The sequence below is a fragment of the Bubalus bubalis genome, chromosome 23, assembly GCF_019923935.1.
Source record: "Bubalus bubalis isolate 160015118507 breed Murrah chromosome 23, NDDB_SH_1, whole genome shotgun sequence".
NCBI lineage: Eukaryota > Metazoa > Chordata > Mammalia > Artiodactyla > Bovidae > Bubalus > Bubalus bubalis.
The window spans coordinates 9,064,173-9,084,520 of NC_059179.1; the positions used below are offsets into that span (position 1 = coordinate 9,064,173).

The 20,348-nt window shown below is 42.7% G+C and overlaps 1 protein-coding gene across 20 annotated transcripts in view; it reads right to left on the minus strand.

Moving 5' to 3' along the window:
- SGMS1 (sphingomyelin synthase 1) overlaps positions 1-20,348 on the minus strand; it is a 327,516-nt gene that overhangs the window by 18,257 nt on the left and 288,911 nt on the right. For all 20 annotated transcript variants that reach the window (XM_044935017.2, XM_044935022.2, XM_044935026.2 and 17 more), the window contains one exon: positions 6,090-6,207. In XM_044935017.2, coding sequence (XP_044790952.1) covers positions 6,090-6,207 — 118 coding nt within the window. The remainder of the gene's footprint in view (positions 1-6,089; positions 6,208-20,348) is intronic.

Genomic DNA, 20,348 nt, shown 5'->3' on the forward strand with positions numbered 1-20,348 from the left:
ATATAACAAACGTTAAATATAATGACACAGGAATAACTGCAAAGAAAGCATGATTAGAACTATGCAAGAAAAATATGCATAAAGAACTAAGAAATATATTGAAACATAAGGCGGAAAGTGTATAATTTTTTTTTTTTTTTTACAATGTCTCTGCAACAGCTGAAGAGTTTCTTTAAAATGGAGGAAAAAACATCTTTTTTTTTTTTTAAAGAAAAAATATGTGACTTAGTACATTTCTTTATTTTTTGTTTCATTCCTGAAAAAGGAACAGAACAGTGGAGAGAGAAAAAGGAAAGTGAAGAGGAGACTTGGAATGGGGAAGGATATTGGAAATCATAAGCAAGAATTTTTTTTAAAAAAATGAGAATGAACAAAATGAAAATTACACTGACGAAAAGAAATTGGGAGGCAAGCAGAACATCAGGTAAAATCAAGCAGTGACCATTCCAATTCCACACAATTCAATGGGATGACATAAAGTTATTTTGGTAACAGAACAGCAGCCATATTCTCAAATGCAGATAAGGTTAGCAGAAGCTAATCAGAAATATCAAAATTTGTCAGCTAGGAGGGCAGCTTTCAAACATTTAAGCTGTTACCTAAGAAAGCAGGAAAGAACTTAAAAAGATATAAAATCCTGAAAAGCAATGAATCCTGTGTCTTATAAGACTGAACACATGCCAGTAAAGAGACCCGGGAGGGGGAGAATTACTACACCGTGGCTTAGCAGCGAACTGAAGGAGTGCTTTGATCGTTCTAATTTGTGCAACACACACATCCAAAAAAAGCTGACAGTGGCAGTAAAGAATACGAAGAGCTCTCTGTTATTACATGTGTATTTTATTGTTCCGCTGAGCAATTAATCTCAGATGACACCCAAACATAACCCTTGTCCAACAGTGGGCTATGTTCAAGTACGTTGAAAGGAAAAATAAAAAGACATATCTTTGAAGTTCAAGAGAATTATTTCACTGAAAACACCATGTCAGATTAAGGCATTAGCCAGCTAAGTACCCAGGCGGGAACATAACTCTCTCGTTTTGAAGGTTTTCAAATCTAAGGTCACCGTGGAGACCAAATAACAGAACCAACGTGAATCTCACTTTAAAGCGCAGCCACTCAATTAACACACGTGATTAACAGCATAAGTTATACCCTCTCTTTCAATAACATTAGTGTATCTGTATATCCAGGGCCTGGGGTAGATTTGGATTTTTTTTTTTCCTTTTCTTGTAGAGTCTGCTAAAACAGCAACATTTTTTCTTACAGAAGTCTTAGGACACAGAAGAATGCTTCTGCTTTTTTGTTTGTTTGTTTTTAAAGACGGAATCCTAGAAACTTGGAAAAGAGGACAAGAGGGTGTTTTCTGGTTTGGATACATGCTCCTTGGAGAAAAGCTGTGTTGAGATAATTAACAAGGGGTAATCAAGGGGTCACAAACTTGGCCACCTCCTAAGCCCAGCACGCCACGTACTGGGACACTAGTTGAATGCCTCCCAGAAGCTCCTGACCCAGGAAGGGACTGCCTCCTTCCCTCCCAGGTCCCAGCGGCTCATCTCTGCTACCCAGGAAGGGACTGCCTCCTTCCCTCCCAGGTCCCAGCGGCTCATCTCTGCTACCCAGGAAGGGACTGCCTCCTTCCCTTCCCAGGTCCCAGCGGCTCATCTCTGCTACAGGAGTGTTTGATGACACGCCTCCTTCTCTTCCTCACCTCATCATTTCACACGACAATTAGCTTCCCTGAGCTGTAACATTTTATGAAGTAAAGAGAACACTGCCATCACATGAATGAGCACCAGGGATGATATTCATAATTAATACTGTATACCTGTTGGAACATTTTTCTTAGAAGCCATGGGTTTTGAGAATGGGCGTTAAGAGAAGAATTATACTAATTTTGAAGCTTTGTATGATGCCAGAATCAAGTTTAAGTTCACATGCTTATGTTAAATGAAATCATATTCTAAAGATCAACTCTCTACCCTTGGAATTTAATGATAATTGATAATCATTAAGAGTATCCACCAACCAACAGGCCTTGGATGGTGTCTCAAGTCTGGGGATACCCAGTTCTGGAAGCCTCGTACTTTTATGTCCTGTCTCTGGCCTTTTCATCCATATCCATCCCATCCAGGATATGATGAATCACAAATATTTAATTTCTAGCACTGAGTCCCCTCTCAACTTCAGACGCACACTATTCATTGGTCTGGATACCGCCAGGGAGATGTCTCACAAGTACCTCAATCTCTATTTGTTTAATCTAAAGGCACCTTTGAAATCCTTCCTTTCTCTCCTCATTCCCTGTATCAAATGTATTGCTAAGCTGCACTGATTCAGCTGCTTAGATTGGTCTCCTCCTCTCTATCCCTAGGGCCAGTGGCTGTTATATGAGGGTCTTTCCCACATTATATAAGATGCAAGTTTGGCTGAGGTGGTCTTCAGGCATTTTCCGCAAAGGCAGGGACTTCCGTCGACTTTGCTCGCCCTTGCTCTCCAGCACCTCAGTCACAGCAGGTGCTCAGTGCATGTTAAGTACATTTTCTGGGAATGAACCACACTCTAGGGGCGAAAGCATGGCGGTGACACCAAAAGCTTGCTTCCTTCCGTACAGCGTTTTACAGCGGCAGACCCCGCGTATTCACTTCCTTCTTTCACTCTCACAATTCCTTATGACAATACAAAAAGCGTCATAAGCCCTGTCTTGCCAACAAAGGGACCGAAGCTCTGAGATGTCAGACGCAACCGCCACACAACTAGCATGCGCTGGCTGACATCACCCTCGCTCTGACCCCAGCACTCTTTCTACTGCTGGGCAGGTTTGCATTGTTACAGGTAATAACTCCCTCTCTGTGCAAAGGTTCAGAGAGAATTTGATTAAGATGGTGGTGGTGAGGATATCAAGACACTGGATTGGATGACCTTCAGTAAGGTTCATTTCTGTTCTAACCCAGCCCCAGCTATGGCTCCAAGGCAGGCAAAGCTGGTCTCTGGGATCTGTCTAGCAACCCCCTCTGCTCCCTTTGGACACTGTTCCCCACTGCGATATTCTGGCCCTTGTCTGACCTCCAATTTCTTAGGCTTGACCTGACTCCAAGAGGTACCACCAAGCCTTCAAGACCTTTTCCAATTCTTCCGTCTAGCTTCAGAAATCACTCTCGTTTACCCATGAAGTGTTCTTGCCAAAAAATTAAAATGACTGAATCAAGTCTCCACAACTTTCTGTTTAGAGGAAATATGGAAGAGAGAGGAAGAAGTTTATTAAACTACAAAGAAACAAACAGACAAATCCAGAATGTGGCGTCTTCTACAGGACAACTGCTAGATCTCTACCAGTTACTGATGGATTTAAAAAAGGGTAGGGTGGGGAAGCGGAGAAGGCAATGGCACCCAACTCCAGTACTCTTGCCTGGAAAATCCCATGGATGGAGGAGCCTGGTAGGCTGCAGTCCATGGGGTCACGAAGAGTCAGACACGACTGAGCGACTTCACTTTCACGTTTCACTTTCATGCACTGGAGAAGGAAATGGCAACCCACTCCAGTGTTCTTGCCTGGAGAATCCCAGAGACAGAGGAGCCTGGTAGGAGGCCATCTATGGGGTCGCACAGAGTCGGACACGACTGAAGCGACTTAGCAGCAGGGTGGGGAAGAAAGAACTGCTCTAGAATGTAAAGACTTAACAGAACAACTAAATGTTATATATACAGTCTTTGGATCCTAATTTACACTAATTTACACAAACTGTTTTTTAAAAAGGGCATTTTTAAAGACAATCAAGATATTCCATGAACTAGTAATTGCCAGTACCAAAAAATTATGGTTAATTGTGCTGAAGGTCTCAACAGAATTAAAATGTCCAAAAATTTAGATGCATAATAAATATGAATGAAGCAATGAAGTAACACTGTCTGGGATTTGTTTTAAAATACTTCAAAAGAAAAAAAGAAAGTAAGATGAACCAAATGTAAGCAAATCTTGATAAGAACTGAATCTGGGTGTTAGTATATGAAGGTTCCTTATACTGGTTTCTCTTCCTTGGGACACAGTTGGAAAATTTCAGAATAAAAAACTGTCATTTGAACCCATTCTTCCATGAGCTCTGTTCTACAAAAGAATTAGATTTAATGAGTTTTTACTCATAATTGTTGCTAACATTTCACTCCCGCCTGTATACTTCATTTTAAAGACTCCAATTTCCAGAAGACTGTCACAGAAAGATGGCCCTAGTTGGGGTCTCTGGCAGCATGATAAACAAGGACATGTTTGGGTTTGGTTGGGCACCCAGTTCCTGTTAGCCTCTATCTTTACCAAGAAAACCCACAAGCTATTTTTAACTGCAGGATCTTGGTTTAGACTTGCTGATGACTCAAGATGTAAGTGCCAGTGCTAACCAACAGTGGGTTTGCTGGTGACTAGCGGAGCCGCAGGGGTCCTAAGAAGAAATAGGCTGCAACCAGATCTGGGAGAAAGGCTACACAGCACGACTCCTTGCTGCTGGGTCTATCTTCAACATGGGCTTGACCAGACTCCACTTCTACCTAAACTGGTATGACATGCTCCTTGGTGGAAAAACTTCCCATGCACAGATATATATATATATATATATTTTTTTTTTTTAAAGGATTGAACTAAACCATCAATCAGCTGACTACTGAAAACACACTGCTTATCAAGCCAGCCTCACAGCGGGAGTCTACTTCACTGGATCCTCAGTGACAACAAGAAACTTCCTATGAGTCAGGAGCTTCAGGCAAGTGCCGAAGAGTTTTCACTGAGGATAAAGAAGATATGAGCCTGGCTTTCTCTAGAAGGGCTGAAGAGCGAGAAGGAGGTGCAGGGAGGCAGTACTGCTGAGGGAGACAATGGACCCTTGGGACCATTCCTTCTCTAGGGTGGCTTCTCTAGTTACAGACACAGATTGCAGCAAGAATGCAAGAGTGGAGTAAGAAACCAGATACTTCTGAGCACATGTGTTAAGTCTAGGAAGGAAGGGGACCCACAATAAGCAAGCGACCTGAACAAATCCAAAATTTCAAATGATAAAGTTACCACTTTAAAAATCCTTCTTTCAAGGGACTGATTTTTTCCAGCCCTCTTCCAAGATTCTATCAAAAAGAATGTCTCTTATGGAAGGAACACAAGGGCAAATGAATGAAACTGAAAGGGTGTTTCACTAGCACAAGTGTGATACAAAGAAATGCTTCCAAACATTTCAAACATACAATCACAGCATTCCACATTTTCTCCCACCCAGACTGAGGAAATGAGCTGCTTCTACTTCTTTTTGCATTGAAGAGCTTTCATGAAGTTAAACATTTTAAAAACTAAATCTCCTGCTAATTCTTTCATAAAGTTAGGATGATCTTCCCAGTTGAAATTATGCCAAGGCAGAGGCTGGGGTAAGGAGTGTTAGGTGAATCTGATGGGAAGGTAGAGACAGTGAGAGAGGAATAGTTTATTTTAAAGAAAAGCTTATTTGCTACTAGAGAAGATCAGGACAGTGAAGTGCCCCCCCCAGGGAGGAGAGATCTTATTTGGTGGGTGGAGGACATGAGTTTGAGCAAACTTTGGGACATGGTGAAGGACAAGGAAGCCTGGCGTGCTGCAGTCCATGGAGTCGCAAAGAGCAACAACAAAAGGTGCAAGGAAACAAGAATGGTGTCTCTAGTTCTGCTCTTCTGGATTCCCACCATAGGGCTTAATAGAAAGAAGGAAAAAATATTATTTGAAATTGAACTTTCTATCTAAGAGAGGGGAAAAGCATATAAAAGCTTATGGAGCTGTTAACAAGGGAGCGAATGATATTTTAAAAGTTTGGCAGGAAACCAAAGAGCTACACCCACACACAAAGCTGAACTGCTTCCATCAAACTAAGTAGACCACATATTCCCCCAGCTGGGAAGTGCTGGCAGGGTCTGGGAATTTTGAGAAGGAGTGAGGTCACCGAACTATATTGCTCAGTAATGTTCCCAGACGAAGGCGAGGGGGGTTGTGTCTAAAGAAATTTTCACCTCTGGCCTAAATCAAAGGACCCCCTGAAAAGGATGAGAAAAAACAAAAAGGGAAATTACAGTGAGGAAAGCTTTACCTTCGGAGAGCAGTTGAAATGCATACCGGGCACTGGGAGTGTGGTTACATACATTGTAATACACCGATACAGGTACAGCGTGCCAACTATGCAGAAAAATCTTCTGCTAATAATAGACCTAGAAAAAGGGAAAAACAGGGCAGACACTCAGTCATGAAATTCTGCAGGTTCATTGAAGTTTTCAGTGCTCCAACAATACAACACACCCCCAAACAACCTGAGAGATTGCTATCAGAACGCTGAAACTATAGCTAAGAGCAGATTAAGGTGAAGCTTTTGAGAATGATACTGTGTTTTTTTGTTTGTTTGTTTTACATTAACTTTAAGGTCAAGGGAGTTTAAAACACTCCCCACTGCTATTAATGGGGCTTCCTGAGGCCTGAAACACCAGTTGACATTCAACTGATGGACAAGGAGGGTTTAAACTGATGGGCCAGAGCTGAGTCAGGGTCTGTGGTTAAACATTTAGGGAGTGTCTTTTCTGTCATAAAAAAGAAGATGTTCAGAAAATTACAATGATATTAGATTGTAATGAATTTATGCCAAGAGAATTTAAAACTTTTCTGACATTTAGTAAGTCATAGGCATTAAACCATTGGACTTGTATATCCCAGAAACTGTTTATCTTAGCTGATCTCCAAAGAAGCATGATGCCAAGAAAACAGCCTGTCTGAATGACAGCATCCAACCCACACCTCTCTCTCCTAACAGTGTGGCCTTGGGATAGGCTATTGACACTCTCTATCAGTTTCCTAGTCTGTAAACCAGGGATAAGAACATGAGAAATAAGGAATGGACAATCTTTGCCATTTATGCACAATGGTAGTCAACAAGTGTATGAATTATGTGGGTGAATAACCAAATAAGCAAGAATTAGGCATCTTTTCCATTTCAAATTTATTGGTGGTTCTGGTGAAATTATTTCATATGTACACATGAGCATGTATATTGAATCTGATAGCTTCTCCTAACAGTAAGTCTCACGTAGGTTTGGCTTTAACTAGATTAAGTTGTACAAACTTCAGTGTCTCCTTGGACAAGAATGTTCCTTCCCTCTCTACTTCAACCTGTTCTAGCCTGTTCTGTTGCTGCTGCTGCAGAGTCGCTTCAGTCATGTCCGACTCTGTGCGAGGCTCCCCCGTCCCTGGGATTCTCCAGGCAAGTACACTGGAGTGGGTTGCCATTTCCTTCTCCAATGCATGAAAGTGAAAAGTGAAAGTGAAGTCGCTGAGTCGTGTCCGACCCTCAGCGACCCCATGGACTGCAACCCACCGGGCTCCTCCGTCCATGGGATTTGCCACAGGCCAAAATGTCAGTCCTGTGGGTCTCCTCCTCCTCAACTTTGAGAAGTTCAAGTTTTTCCTCGGCCCAGGGCATTCTGACACAAATATTTCTAGAAACAATGAACAGGCTTTCCTCTGAGGATACTGAACACTTAATCGCTCCATAATTGTACAATGTAGCTCTATTTTTACACAGGATGGACATTCCTACTGGAGTCTGGTTGTTGGAGGAGTATCTGTGTTATCTGTACTTTTTAACAAGAGGGATGAAGTGGTATGTCACTTGGTTGACTGAAAATAAATTTAAAAATAATCCATGTGACCGTACAAGTGTTCCATTCATAACTACACAGTCCATGTAAGGTCCTCAGGTTGTGAAGGTAGGGTTCGGGTCTTGTGACTCTTAACTCCAATTTTAGACACCGGGTCAAAACACTGCTTACCACAGAGAAATGTCTTATTTTCTCTTATTAAAGCTGTGCTTGTCACCCCCAAGGACAAGAATTTATTCAGTACAAAGCTGTCTTTTATAAAGGTATGTGCCTCTAAGTCCAGGAATTATGAAAAGCATGGTATAATTCAGCCATATACAGAGGGACAATACTAGATCACATTACTAGATTACAAATGTCTGATCAAAATACCTGAAATAACCAACTGAATTTAACATTGTAAGATACAATGATCATTTTTCTCAAAAAGAAAATGCCCTCTCATGCCATCCTGTTCAAAGAAACAGAAATTACTTTCAATTTTACGTGAATGATACAAGAAACATCTACAACTGAAAACTGTTCAGTCTATTTAGATATGCCAGTCTCTCTCTTCAGAGGAAGAGAAACAAGATGACGGCTATCGCTCCATTTTGATGAATATTACTGCCTTAAAATCACTTTGCCTGATGGTTTCACGGTGCACACGAGACATATACATGCACAAACAACCTATTTCCATAGCTCAAACCTGAGTCACATCTGAACAGCAGTGTAAAGACTCAGGATTACCTGAGAATGAGGGATACAAAAAAAGGGTACAGGATGAGAAAAGGTTTTGTTCACAAAAAACAAAACAAAACATTTTAAAGGTAACAAACATTAAAGGTTCAGTCACATTTACTCTTTGAAGTGAAAAAATCAAATGACTTACACCCATGTGACATCATCAACATTAACACGGTGACGAGATGGAAGTGGCTGTTACTAAGAATCTTCTCATCTTTGGCATTTACTTATCTTTTTTGAAATTATGCTTAGAGTATCTTCAGTGCATAATTTTAAACAAGAATTTCCTACTGTACACTTTAGAAAGCAGGATATATATATATATAAAAGCGTTTCAAAATCTTGTATCCTGTTAAGGTATTATTTACTTAATCAAAGAATTTCACACAGTAGAATTCTTTCTTAAGTTTAAAAGTTCAAGATGTGTTTGTTTGTTTTTTTAAAAGAGATCTAAAATAGTTAAAAATGTAACTAAGGCAACAAAAAAGCCACAGAAGAAACATTAATGAGGTATTTCTAGAGATTAAGCAAATGCCAAGGACAAGATGCACATTACAATTTTCAAAACCACAGTTATGTTCTTCTCACATGGGACATGTCTCTTTCGTGTTGGAAAGAAGTCTATTTCCTATCTGCTCACACTCTGCAATGACTGTCACATCATAGACACTTGTGTATGATCGTGGTTATCTATTCTTCTCCCAAGTAGTTGAGTAATAGGGTCATTACTACTTTCTCCAACATAAAGAAAAACATACGTGTTAAATCGGATATATATATATAAAGAAATATGAATAAAAGTTAATATTTTTTAAGATCTGCAAGAAGAGTATGCTATGTTCAGAATAACTTTATTAGACTTTTTATTCTCCCAACTCAAAAGAGAAAAGAGTATTCAGAACCTGATCACTTACTACACCAAATATAGGCTTAAAAGAGCAGTACTACATTGTTTTCGGCATTTGAAATGATAGTCTAAAGTTCTAAAGGAAAAACGAAGAAAGAAATGAATACACTGGAGAGTAAAGAAAAATACTGGAAAGTTCCATTGTTTCCCACAAGTTTTCTCAACTAAGCCACAACCAGAATACACAGTTCTTTCAGCGCTCAGACCTGCTCTGCCAGCTCTTGAGAGAAGTTACTGACTTTTAGAAACAAACAGGTCCTGAGACATGGCAGTGGATCCAAGTGACAATTCCAAAGCAGGAGGCGATCAACAAGGGGGAGGACACACGAATCTGTGGGCAAGGATCAGGGAGCCCCGCGCCTCCGGAGAAACCATGGAAGCCAGTGCACACGGTTCAGATCCTCCCAGTACTGCCGAGGGGAAAGGCAGGTCTTCAGCTCAGCTACACACAGATGCTGGCTCTGCCTTTAACAAAGGCCGGCTTGATGAACTGAATCATCTCAATTAACCTCCTCGGAAACTGGCTTCCTAACCAGCGAAAGGATATTTTCCTTATGATTCAGAGAAATGCTCCTGAAGAATTTCCCCAGACTGTTATTAACAGTAACTAGGGTTTTGCCAAATTTCTCCTCTATGCCAAACTCTGAGCCATTTAGTTCTTAGAACAACCTGCATTGCGATGCTATGACCCTTATTTTACAGATGGGAAAATTGCAGTTCAGATAATTTAAGCTGAAATATAAATATATTACCCAAGACAAAAAGGTTCAGGAAATGGCTCCAAATTGTGTTAAGAAATCCCAATTTTATTTTGAGACTACACTGCTGTGAACCAATAGATGAGCCAACATTCGATCTCATTTAAGTTACAAAATCTACTTAACTCACATTTTTCACTTAGGGTTTTAAGTCATATTTCATATTGACCCAGACCTCTGCCAAGTAAGCATTTTTGACAGTTATTTTAATGATAAGTGTGTTAGTTATTAAAGTACTGAGATTCTTCTAGGTATCAAACAGGACACTGTTCATTTTCCATTGTTGTTCACACAGTCTGTGCCCAGTAAGGTTTGCTTACATCCCTCCAATGACTGATCAGTCTGGTCGCTCAGACATAAAGACTCTGCCTGCAATGTGACAGCCGGGGTTCAATCCCTAGGTCGGGAAGATCCCCTGGAGGAGGGAATGGCTCCCCAGGCCAGGATTCTTGCCTGGAGAATTCCACAGACAGAGGAGCCTGAAGGGCCGTAGTCTATACAATCACAGAGAGTCAGACACAACTGAGCAACTAACACACTTTGCTGAGATGTTATCTACTTCTCAACATTCTATCTCACCTGAACTGCTACTATGACCTTTGACCTACTGTCCCTAATTCCATTTGTACCTCCATAAAAGCCTTTCTACACAGAGAAGCCAGAATCATCTTTTTATAAAGTTAAATAGAGCATATCCTTTAAAACCCCCCAATAGTTGCCAAATATATTTTGAATAAAATCCAAATCCTTTACCAAGCCCACGAGGCCCCAGATGATCTGGGCCAAGCTCCCCTCCCTCTGCTCTCCCCATCATTCCTAAACTTCAGTCTGATGCCCTTGGTGTGACTGAACACATCGCACCAAGTCCCTCCACCTTAGGCAGACCTCTGTGCCAGCCATCCCCTCTGCCGGACCCTGGAAACACTGCCTGTTGTCATGTCTCTGACAGACCTACTCTAAAAAAGGCACCTGGGGCCACCTTCACCTATTTCCCTTTCTTCATAGCCTCCCACTCCCATGCCCACACTCTGCTGAAGCTAACGCCAATGAGTTTCTTAAATCTGTTTTCCTCCCTTTAACTCCTTGCTACTAGCCCTGGGATTCCCTGGATTATGATAACCACTTGTCATCATCTGACGATCCAATTCCCGTCACGGGCTCTTCTCAACATGAGCCCAAGCTACTTCCCATTTTATCTCGCAGATATGAATTCTACCACCCTGGGCCAAAGGGGCTCCACTCACCAAGTGTCTTGTTTTTGCCAGCAAATCTCTTTGCCTGGCCTTTCCTGTTACCCAAACCACCTAGCTCATATACCAGCTCTGCATGCAGCTTCCCACCAGTTCCCAACTGGAGAGAGCCACGTCATTCTCCACATCACTTCATAACTTGGTTTCTAGTTTATGGTATTTTTTAATAGTGAGATTGGGATTACCATTATCAACAGAGGCCCTCATTCCTTCTATCAGAGAAAGCTCTTAAAGAAAGCTCCTCCTTACTTATGTTTTAGTACTAGTGAGACTTCCCACGGTGCCTGTAACACGGGCAATATCCCGCAGTTCTGTGCTTTAGAGCTTCACTTCTTACTACTTCTGATAGTGCTTTCCTGCTTCTTTCCACAAATGTTTGTCCTTTAAACTCCTTCATCTGCTGGAAATAGCCTCTGCTGATGCTCACCAGCCTTCACTCTGCATCGTTCCTACACTTTAAGTGACAGCAGTTGTCGAGATGGCTGCATTCATCCAAGCAGGGCTGTGGGTCCTGCCATCTTTCTCCCTGGCCTCCCTTGTCTCCTCACTGCCCCTTCTGGCCTTTCTACCCATCACAGGAGTCACAACTCTCCAGACGATGGATCACGAAAACCCAGGGCTTCATTTCATACTTTAAGAAGGAAAGTCCCAAGGAAGGGGTTGTAAAACAAAAAGGAAAGAATAAATGCCATAGAATGAAAGCAGAATAAATAGAAAAGTAAAAATAGATGCTCTCCGGGGAAATACAGAACTCATTTACTATTTCCTAGTGTGCACACAGGAGGATGGCAGTTTGCGAATCAGGAGAATGAGATGGAACCATGCACCCGGCCCAGAAATGAGTCTGTACAGCACAGTCCTTCTCCGCCTTACAGAAGTTCAACTCAAAGAGACCTTTGCATTTTTGATTAATTATTTTAACCACATTACTGTTGAGCATATACTATCATCCCATTTTACAGAAGGAAGAATCAAGATGTAAAGACTCTCTAGCCTGGGGCCAGAGAGTCAGTCAAGAAAGAACCACAACAAAAACCAAGTCTTTATCCTTTCAATTGGGCTTCCCTATTGACTCCTGGCAAAGAATCTGCCTACCAATGCAGGAAATGTGGGTTAGATCCCTGGGTCAGGAAGATCCCCTGGAGATGGAAATGGCAGTCTACTCCAGCATTCTTGCCTGGAAAAACCCAAGAACAGAGGAGCCGGTGGAGGGGGGGTGGGGTGGGGGAGAGGGGGTGAGGTGACAGTCTGTGGGGCCCCAAAGAGTCAGGCATGACTAAACAACAATAATAATACTTTTGATTAGCTGCTGTTTTCACTGACAAAGCTGTCAAGTTAAAAAAAAAAAAAAAGGTACCGACTTATATTTTTTTCTAAGCCTCATGTAAAAGATCTGCAAAATAATGCAACAGTTGATTAAATTTAGAAAATGATCTGTACTGGTTTAGGGAATCTGTAAAGAACAGATCAGATGATAAAACTGTCTGCACTAAAGCCACCTTAAAAAATTTATTTCCTGAGTTAAATATAGATTGTAACATGAGATAAAGAAAAAATATTACCCTCTAAGATTATATGGTCTATGTGAGAGAGTTAAAAAGAATCACAATCAAGCATCCTCCAGAAACCGCAGCACAGTATCAAACAGAAGAAGTTACCTTTCTTGTTAGTATTTTAGGCTATTAGCAAAAATAGTATGTGTGCATACATACATAGCTGTGTATATAATACAAATATATGTGTTTGTGTGTGCGTGCATGCTCAGTTGTGTTCGACTCTCTGTGACCCCATGGACTGCAGCCCACCAGGCTCCTCTGTCCATGGGATTTCCCAGGCAAGAATACTGGAGTGGGTTGCCGTTTCCTCCTCCAGGGGATCTTTCTGACCCAGGGATTGAACCCAAGTCTCTTGCATCTCCTGCACTGGCAGGTGAATTCTTTATCACCGTACCACCTAGGAAGCCCATGAGTGTGTACACATAATGCAAACAGGTATATCTTTCCTCATTCCCTTCCTTCATGAAAACTTACCCACCCTGAATCACATTCTTAATGTCTGTTCAGTTACAGCTGGCTGAACTCAACAATTCATGTTTGCCCTTAAGCTCATGGATCACCCTTAAAAGTAACACTTTCACTTTAACAGGGGTTTGGTTTCTAGAAACATCATAAGCACATACATCACCACCAATGGCTGCTGTTGCTAAGTCACTTCAGTCGTGTCCGACTCTGTGCGACCCCAGAGACGGCAGCCCACCAGGCTCCCCCATCCCTGGGATGCTCCAGGCAAGAACACTGGAGTGGGTTGCCATTTCCTTCTCCAATGCATGAAAGTGAAAAGTGAAAGTGAAGTCCCTCAGTCGTGTCCAACTCTTAGCGACCCCATGGACTGCATGCAGCCCACCAGGCTCCTCCATCCATGGGATTTTCCAGGCAAGAATACTGGAGTGGGTGGCCATTGCCTTCTCCACACCAATGGCTAACATTTATTAAATTCTAGGCATAGTAATCAGCACAGTGCAATCCTCAATAAGTGTTAGCTGCTGTTATTATTTATTTACTCTCCTAATGAACATGCGTATGTGCCAGGCCTTATTCTGGGAATACAGCAGTGAACCGAATGGACAAAAAGCTGGCCTTGTGGCACCTATATTCTAGGAGAGGAAGCAGACAATAAACACCTAAGTAAAATATAGAGCATGCTGGGAAAATTCTAAAGGGTAAAATTAAGCGAGAGTGTCACTGGGGGATAGGACGTTACAGATTGGGGGTAAGGTGATCAGAGAATGTCCCTACATGTGAGGAGGGTTAACCATGAGGATATCTGTGGGAGAAGATTCTCTTTTTCTTTTTTTAAAAATTAATTGATTCATTTTCACTGGAGGATAGTTGCTTTACAATGTGGTCTTGGTTTCTGCCACACATCAACATGAATCGGCCACAGGTATACATTTGTCCAGCCCCCCATCCGGAGGCCCCACCCCCGCAGCGCCTTCTGCGGAAGGAGATTCTAAACAGAGGTCAGTACGCGAGGGCACTGGAGACTGGCAGGAGGGTCAGGGGGAAGGAGGACATGACGACGCGCAGTCTGGGAGGACCTCCTTGGTCACCATAAGCACCTCCAACCTAAACGCTGTAATGAGGTGAGGAAGGGTGACACACACCCACTCACTCGTGAAGTTACACGTTCTGTCTGCGGAGCTGACACGTGACGTAAGGGGAGCAAGAATGGAAGCAGACTGGGAGGAAGCTCCTGTAACCACCCAGGCAAGAGACGGCACCGGTGACACGCAGGGCAGCGACTGGGTGAGAAGTGGTGGGACGAAGACCACACGTGGTGACCGAGACATCTGGCCTGAGAGTCGGGGGGGAAGAGACACACTGTTCCCAAGTGGTGCTAGGGGTGAAGAAGAAGCCTGCAGATACAGGAGATGCGAGAGATGTGGGTTCAGTCCCTGAGTCAGGAAGATTCCCTGGGGGAGGAAATGGTTATCCACTCCAGTATTCTTGCCAGGAAATCCAGTGAACAGAGGAGGCCGGTGGGCTACAGTCTGTGGGGCTGCAGAGTCGGACAGCACTGACCGACTGAGCCTAAGATGGGAACGGGGGCGGGGCAGGCACAGGAACCAGGAGGGCACCAAGGACTCGGTTAAGTGCTCCATACATACATCTCACTCCATCGGCACAACAACGCTGAGACAGACACTATTTTTATTGTTCCCATTCTGTAGATGAGGAAACAATGCTACTACAAGTAGTGAAGTAACCTGACCAAACTCACCTCAAGTCAATAGGTCCCTGTAGATGATCTTAAACTAAGATTTGCAGTATAACTGATGCTTAACTGCCATTGCCCTGAAACAAACAGGCTGGGAGGGACAGATGCAATGACTTCTAAATAAGATCATGAATACTTAGACAGACATCCATGATGATTTTTTAAGAGAAAGGGACAGAGATGATCCCGAGGCACACTGTAAAATACAAGGCAAATATGGTACTAAAAATACACACATATACAGATTACACCTATATGAGCATACAGGAAAATATTAAGCCAAATATGAAACCAGATATTAGCATTATTTATCTTAAGCGCCATCAGTAAATTTTTCCTTTTTATTTTTACCTTCTAATCTGCCTATAAGCAAGGTACATTAGTTTCTTTAGTGTCATAAATAAAATCTAACTTATGAAAACTGTAATTTATTGCACCTCTGTATTTTTTTTTTCTTTCTCTCCCTTTTATCCTCTCAGTTTAAAAAGCCACTTAGAATATTTATGCTCACTTAAAACCTAAATTGCTGGGATTACTGAATTTATTTTCCTGACAATTCCTAGAGTTCAGGCTAATATTTAGGTCTTGAGACTGAAACTGATAAAGAAAAGGTGAAAGCAGGTAAGACCATCTGTTCACTAATGTGAGGATGAGAAGTGAGACAGAGCTTGGCAGTGAATCCATCACTGAGGGCTTCGAGTGGCTGTTCTTCCCCATCCCCAGGGAGGTGGAGCAGAAGTGGGCAAACACCTAGGAGGTCCAGATTACACGGGAAGATAACGGGACAGGAAAGGTCCCCAGAATGAAAGCAGGATCTCAGCCCAGGCTCTGCAGCCCAGATGGACAATGGGGTCAGACTCAAGGGGACAAAACGAGCTAGAAACAGCAAGGAGAAGAAGAACCTATTTGCAAGGCAGCAACGGCGATGCAGATAGACAGGACAGACTTATGGACGCAGCAGGGGAAGCAGAGGGTGGGACAAACTGAGAGAGCAGCAGGGAAACATACACATTACCAAGGGTAAAACAGACAGCCAGTGGGAATTTGCTGTGTGATGCAGGGAGCTCAACTTGGGGCTCTGTGACAACCTAGAGGGCTCGTGTGGGGTGGGAGGTGGCAGGGAGCTTCAAGGGGGACGGGACATATGTATACCTACGGCTGATTTGCGTTGATGCATGGGAGAAACCAACACAATATTGTAAAGCAAATTATCCTCCAATTAAAACTGAATAAAATAAAAGAACAAGGTTTGGCACTCCTGACTGGTGGTCTGCAGTGGAAAAGCATTACTGCACTTGGTGGCACCGGGGGCTTCCGAGACCCGTGGTGAACAGGGACCACACCATACCTGGCAGGTCAGAGGACAGCAGTCAGCTGGGACAGAGCTCAGTACACTTCCAAGAATGACGGTGGAACAGCAAGACAGGCTGGCCTGCAGGTTTGGCAGATCCAATCCTGGGGCAAGTAGGAATGTCTCCTGGTTTGTATGCATTGTATAAACCTTATTATTCAACGCAGGACTTACCTGTTTTCATTCTTCTATTGGTCCTCTGCTTGTCTAATCAATGGTACTATATCTGCTAAGAAAATACACTTCCCCAGGACATTTCCATGGACTTACACTGAAAAACTTTCAATTTTCTAAATATTCAGTGTGGGATTTTGGGGAAGTCAACATATTTTCTGTGTCTCAGTTATCTTCACAGAGACAAGAGTATAGTACTGCTCATCTTAAGAGCTGACTGGATCAAATAACTCAACGCATGTAAGAAAAAAAAAAAAAATTCCTGTTACTCAAATGTCTGGAATGTGCCACGTGAACAGGGTGATAATGATTTTCGACAACATGGATGAAACGGAACAGAAGAATATAGACTCCGAGTTAAGTATATAATAGATACAGGTACATGTGTAGAGAGAGAAGCAAGGGAGGGAAATGACGACTTCTGAGTTCTTATCTTGCTTTATGGCTGGAGAGGAATATGATGGTTTATCAGTTGATTAAATAAGGCACTAGGTGACCCTACAGCTGCAACAGCAGAAGGGAATTTTTGTCCTCATGGCTTTTGTACTTTAGGATAGTCTGGGACAACCCACACTTCAAAAACCTGAGATGTTACCGTGAGAACACACAGAAACTCCCAGAAGATAACTAGGTAGCTTTGTTTCTATGAGGCTTTGTTTTGCTCAGTGCTACATCTCTAGCACTAGTCTTCAATAATTCTTGGTAAACTACTAAATGTAAAGATGCCCTGAAGTTCCATTTAGAGACCAGCCTAGTGGCCCACAGGGCACCCTTGATTTCTAATAAAGTGAAATGGCCTTTTTTTAAAAAAGGCCCTTCTGGAACTTGAAAAATAAACATTATTGGAGGGAACTCCTTCACATTAAATGCTCTACATCAACAGCTTTTAAGGACTTTACTTAATCACAATCATCAAAGACTTGAAAACAAAATTTTAAAAATGTTGACAATAACTGTGGTCATAAACTACTTTGAGGATTAGAAGATGAAAGAGATAAGTACTTTAAACCAATCAACTTAGTGTGAAAAGAGACACTGATGGAATTAAACAGGGGTGAAATGAAAGATACATGCTGATGGAGGATCTTCTCTACTGAATAAAACACAAAACAAACAAAAACATTAAATTAGCATCTGAGAGCAGCAGCTGCCAATCAGCACAAGGATTATGTCCTTGGAAATTAGATTCCATCCACAGGAGAGAGGCAAACGCTGCAGACACCCTCCTAACAAATAAGGCCTCCAAACCCAGGGCATGTTATCAAAGGATAAAATACAAAGTCTTTTCCGAAGTGGTCTCTGAACATAAAAAACACACTGCTGCCAAACACCTAAAAACTCTCAGAATGTAATCCTGGGAAGCCACGCTGGAAACCTGTACTTGCTCCTTCCTGCGGGATCAATGAAGCCCCGAGAAACAGTTCTGAATAGAGACATCAAGTCTTAATGCAGGATCGGCCAACACCATTCTCTTCTCCAGTTCCTTCCCTTCTGGCCTGAGATCAATTTTCAAAGAACCTACGTGGTGACCACTCTCTCCACAGTGTTACACAACGGTTTATGCCAGATTATTCTACCCCATGCCCCAAATGCTCAACCACAAAGTTCTCCCAACTCCACCTCATGTCCCAAGTATCCTGTGGCTTCTTTTCTTTTTTCTTTCTTCAAATCTTTTCACCACCAGTGGACCAATACATCCTGTAATATTTAATTCATCTTTATACTATCCACTCTCACCCCCCAAATGACTACTATTCATTGTAGGCAAATGTGTGTGCTCAGTTGCTCAGTCATGTCTGACCGACCCTTTGACAGCCCGTGGACTGTAGCCCACCAGGCTCCTCTGTCCATGGGATTCTCCAGGCAAGAATACTGGAGTGGGTTGCCATTTCCTCCTCCAGGGGCTCTTTCCGACCCAGGATTGAACCGCCATCTTTGTCTCTTTGTCTCCTGTGTTAGCAGGTGGATTCTTTACAGCTGCACAACCTGGGAAGCCCTGCAGGCAAATATCTGATCCAAAAGCAGTTGTGACAGAAAACAAATATCAGAATATACACATAACCCGACTTTGCTCTGAAATAAAATATATTCCAGCAAAGCTGTGAGAGCTCCCAAATAAGTGAATTCAATCTCAATCTTTGATTCATTCCTCATTAAATTTCATATAAAATTCAGAGATTCAGAGACAGACCCAAAAACCTTATGTGAGTCTCTGTAATGCAAGCCAGTCCTGTGGCTATAAATGATAAGGCGCTCTAAATGTAACAGAAGCCATGGCTTCTAGAAAGAGTTCGTCCCTTCCCACCATCCCAGCACCAAATGTATTCATTGGCGAAACATGAGTCTATCTCATGGTCATCTCCCAATTGGACCATTTGTAATAGCACCCTAACCCATCCCCTGCTTCCAGTCTCGTTGACCTGTTCTCTTCACTGCAGCCAGAGTGCTCCTTTTAAACTACACATCTGTCCACATCATTCTTCCCTAATGACTTATCACCACACCTGGAACAAAAATCCTGCCTCTTTTTTCCATGACCCATATGCCGTCCACACCTTCCTGACTCTGTATGGCCATTTTCTCCCAGTTTGCTTGGCCTGTGGCTTTTCCCCAGGTAAACCTCAGAGACTCTGCCCTTGCTGTGTCTCCTACTGGGACTGCTCCTGCCCCAAACACCAACTGGTATCCCCCTCATTGATTCAGGTGTCTATTCAATGGTCACCTCATTAGAAGCCTTTTCTAAACACTTGATCTAAAATACCACCCCCTCCCTACTGTCTCCAAAACTCTCTAACATTTTAGACTCCTTTATTTTTCTCCACTTCTCTTACCCACCTGGTAGTATATATTCATTTGTTCACAAACTGTTTCACCCTGGTGAGAATACAAGCTCCGTGTGAGCATCAAGGGGCCTCTGAGCACTGCAGCAGCCCCGCATACAGAAGGGTCTCAGTGAATGAACTTTAAACAAGCACTATGTGCCAGACTCTATATGAGGCAGTGGGATACCAAGATGAGTGACAAATAGGATCTGGTCTTTTCCCTTGGGGAACTTAAAGTCTAGCAGTAAAGGACACACACACACACACACACACACAGAACAGAACGGAATGTGACATGAGCTTGGAGGGTTCAAGGAAAACCACTGAGCACAGCAGCTACAGATGAGGTCGAACAGCCTGGGGCCAGATATGAGGACCCTGAGCTTCAGGCTAGGGAACTGGGCCTCTGTCTGAGTACTCACTATGCATCACCAGGTAGGAATGAAAAGAGGTAATGAATCTGCGATTAGAATCGACAGAACTTAGTGACTATTTATACGAAAGGAACTGAGAAGTTCTAGGTTTCTAGGAAATGCCACTGCCTACAAAGAAGGAAGAACTTGAAAGAAAAAGATGATAAATCTGGTTTTAGAAAAGCTGAGTTTGAGTGGAGGCTAGGGAGAGGGGTCAAGTGTCAGAAGAGTTGAGCACAGAAAAAATGAGAGGGTTACTGCTTTTAAACAGAATATTCCATAACCAGAAGGATCCATTTCCCCAACATGCTGAGTAAGACTGCTGCACTGTCAGAGCCAAATAACTGGAATAAGGGTGTCTCTCTGCACCAGGAAACAGTTCAACCCTCATGAGGGCCAGGGAAAGGGGGCTCATTAACAGCCACTGCTTGGTGTGTCCACCTCCATCCTTCTTCCTGCCCTTCCCAGGTCTGGTGTGCCACACACACTCCAGAGAGGTCTCAAGGAGGCAGATGGGAAGCTA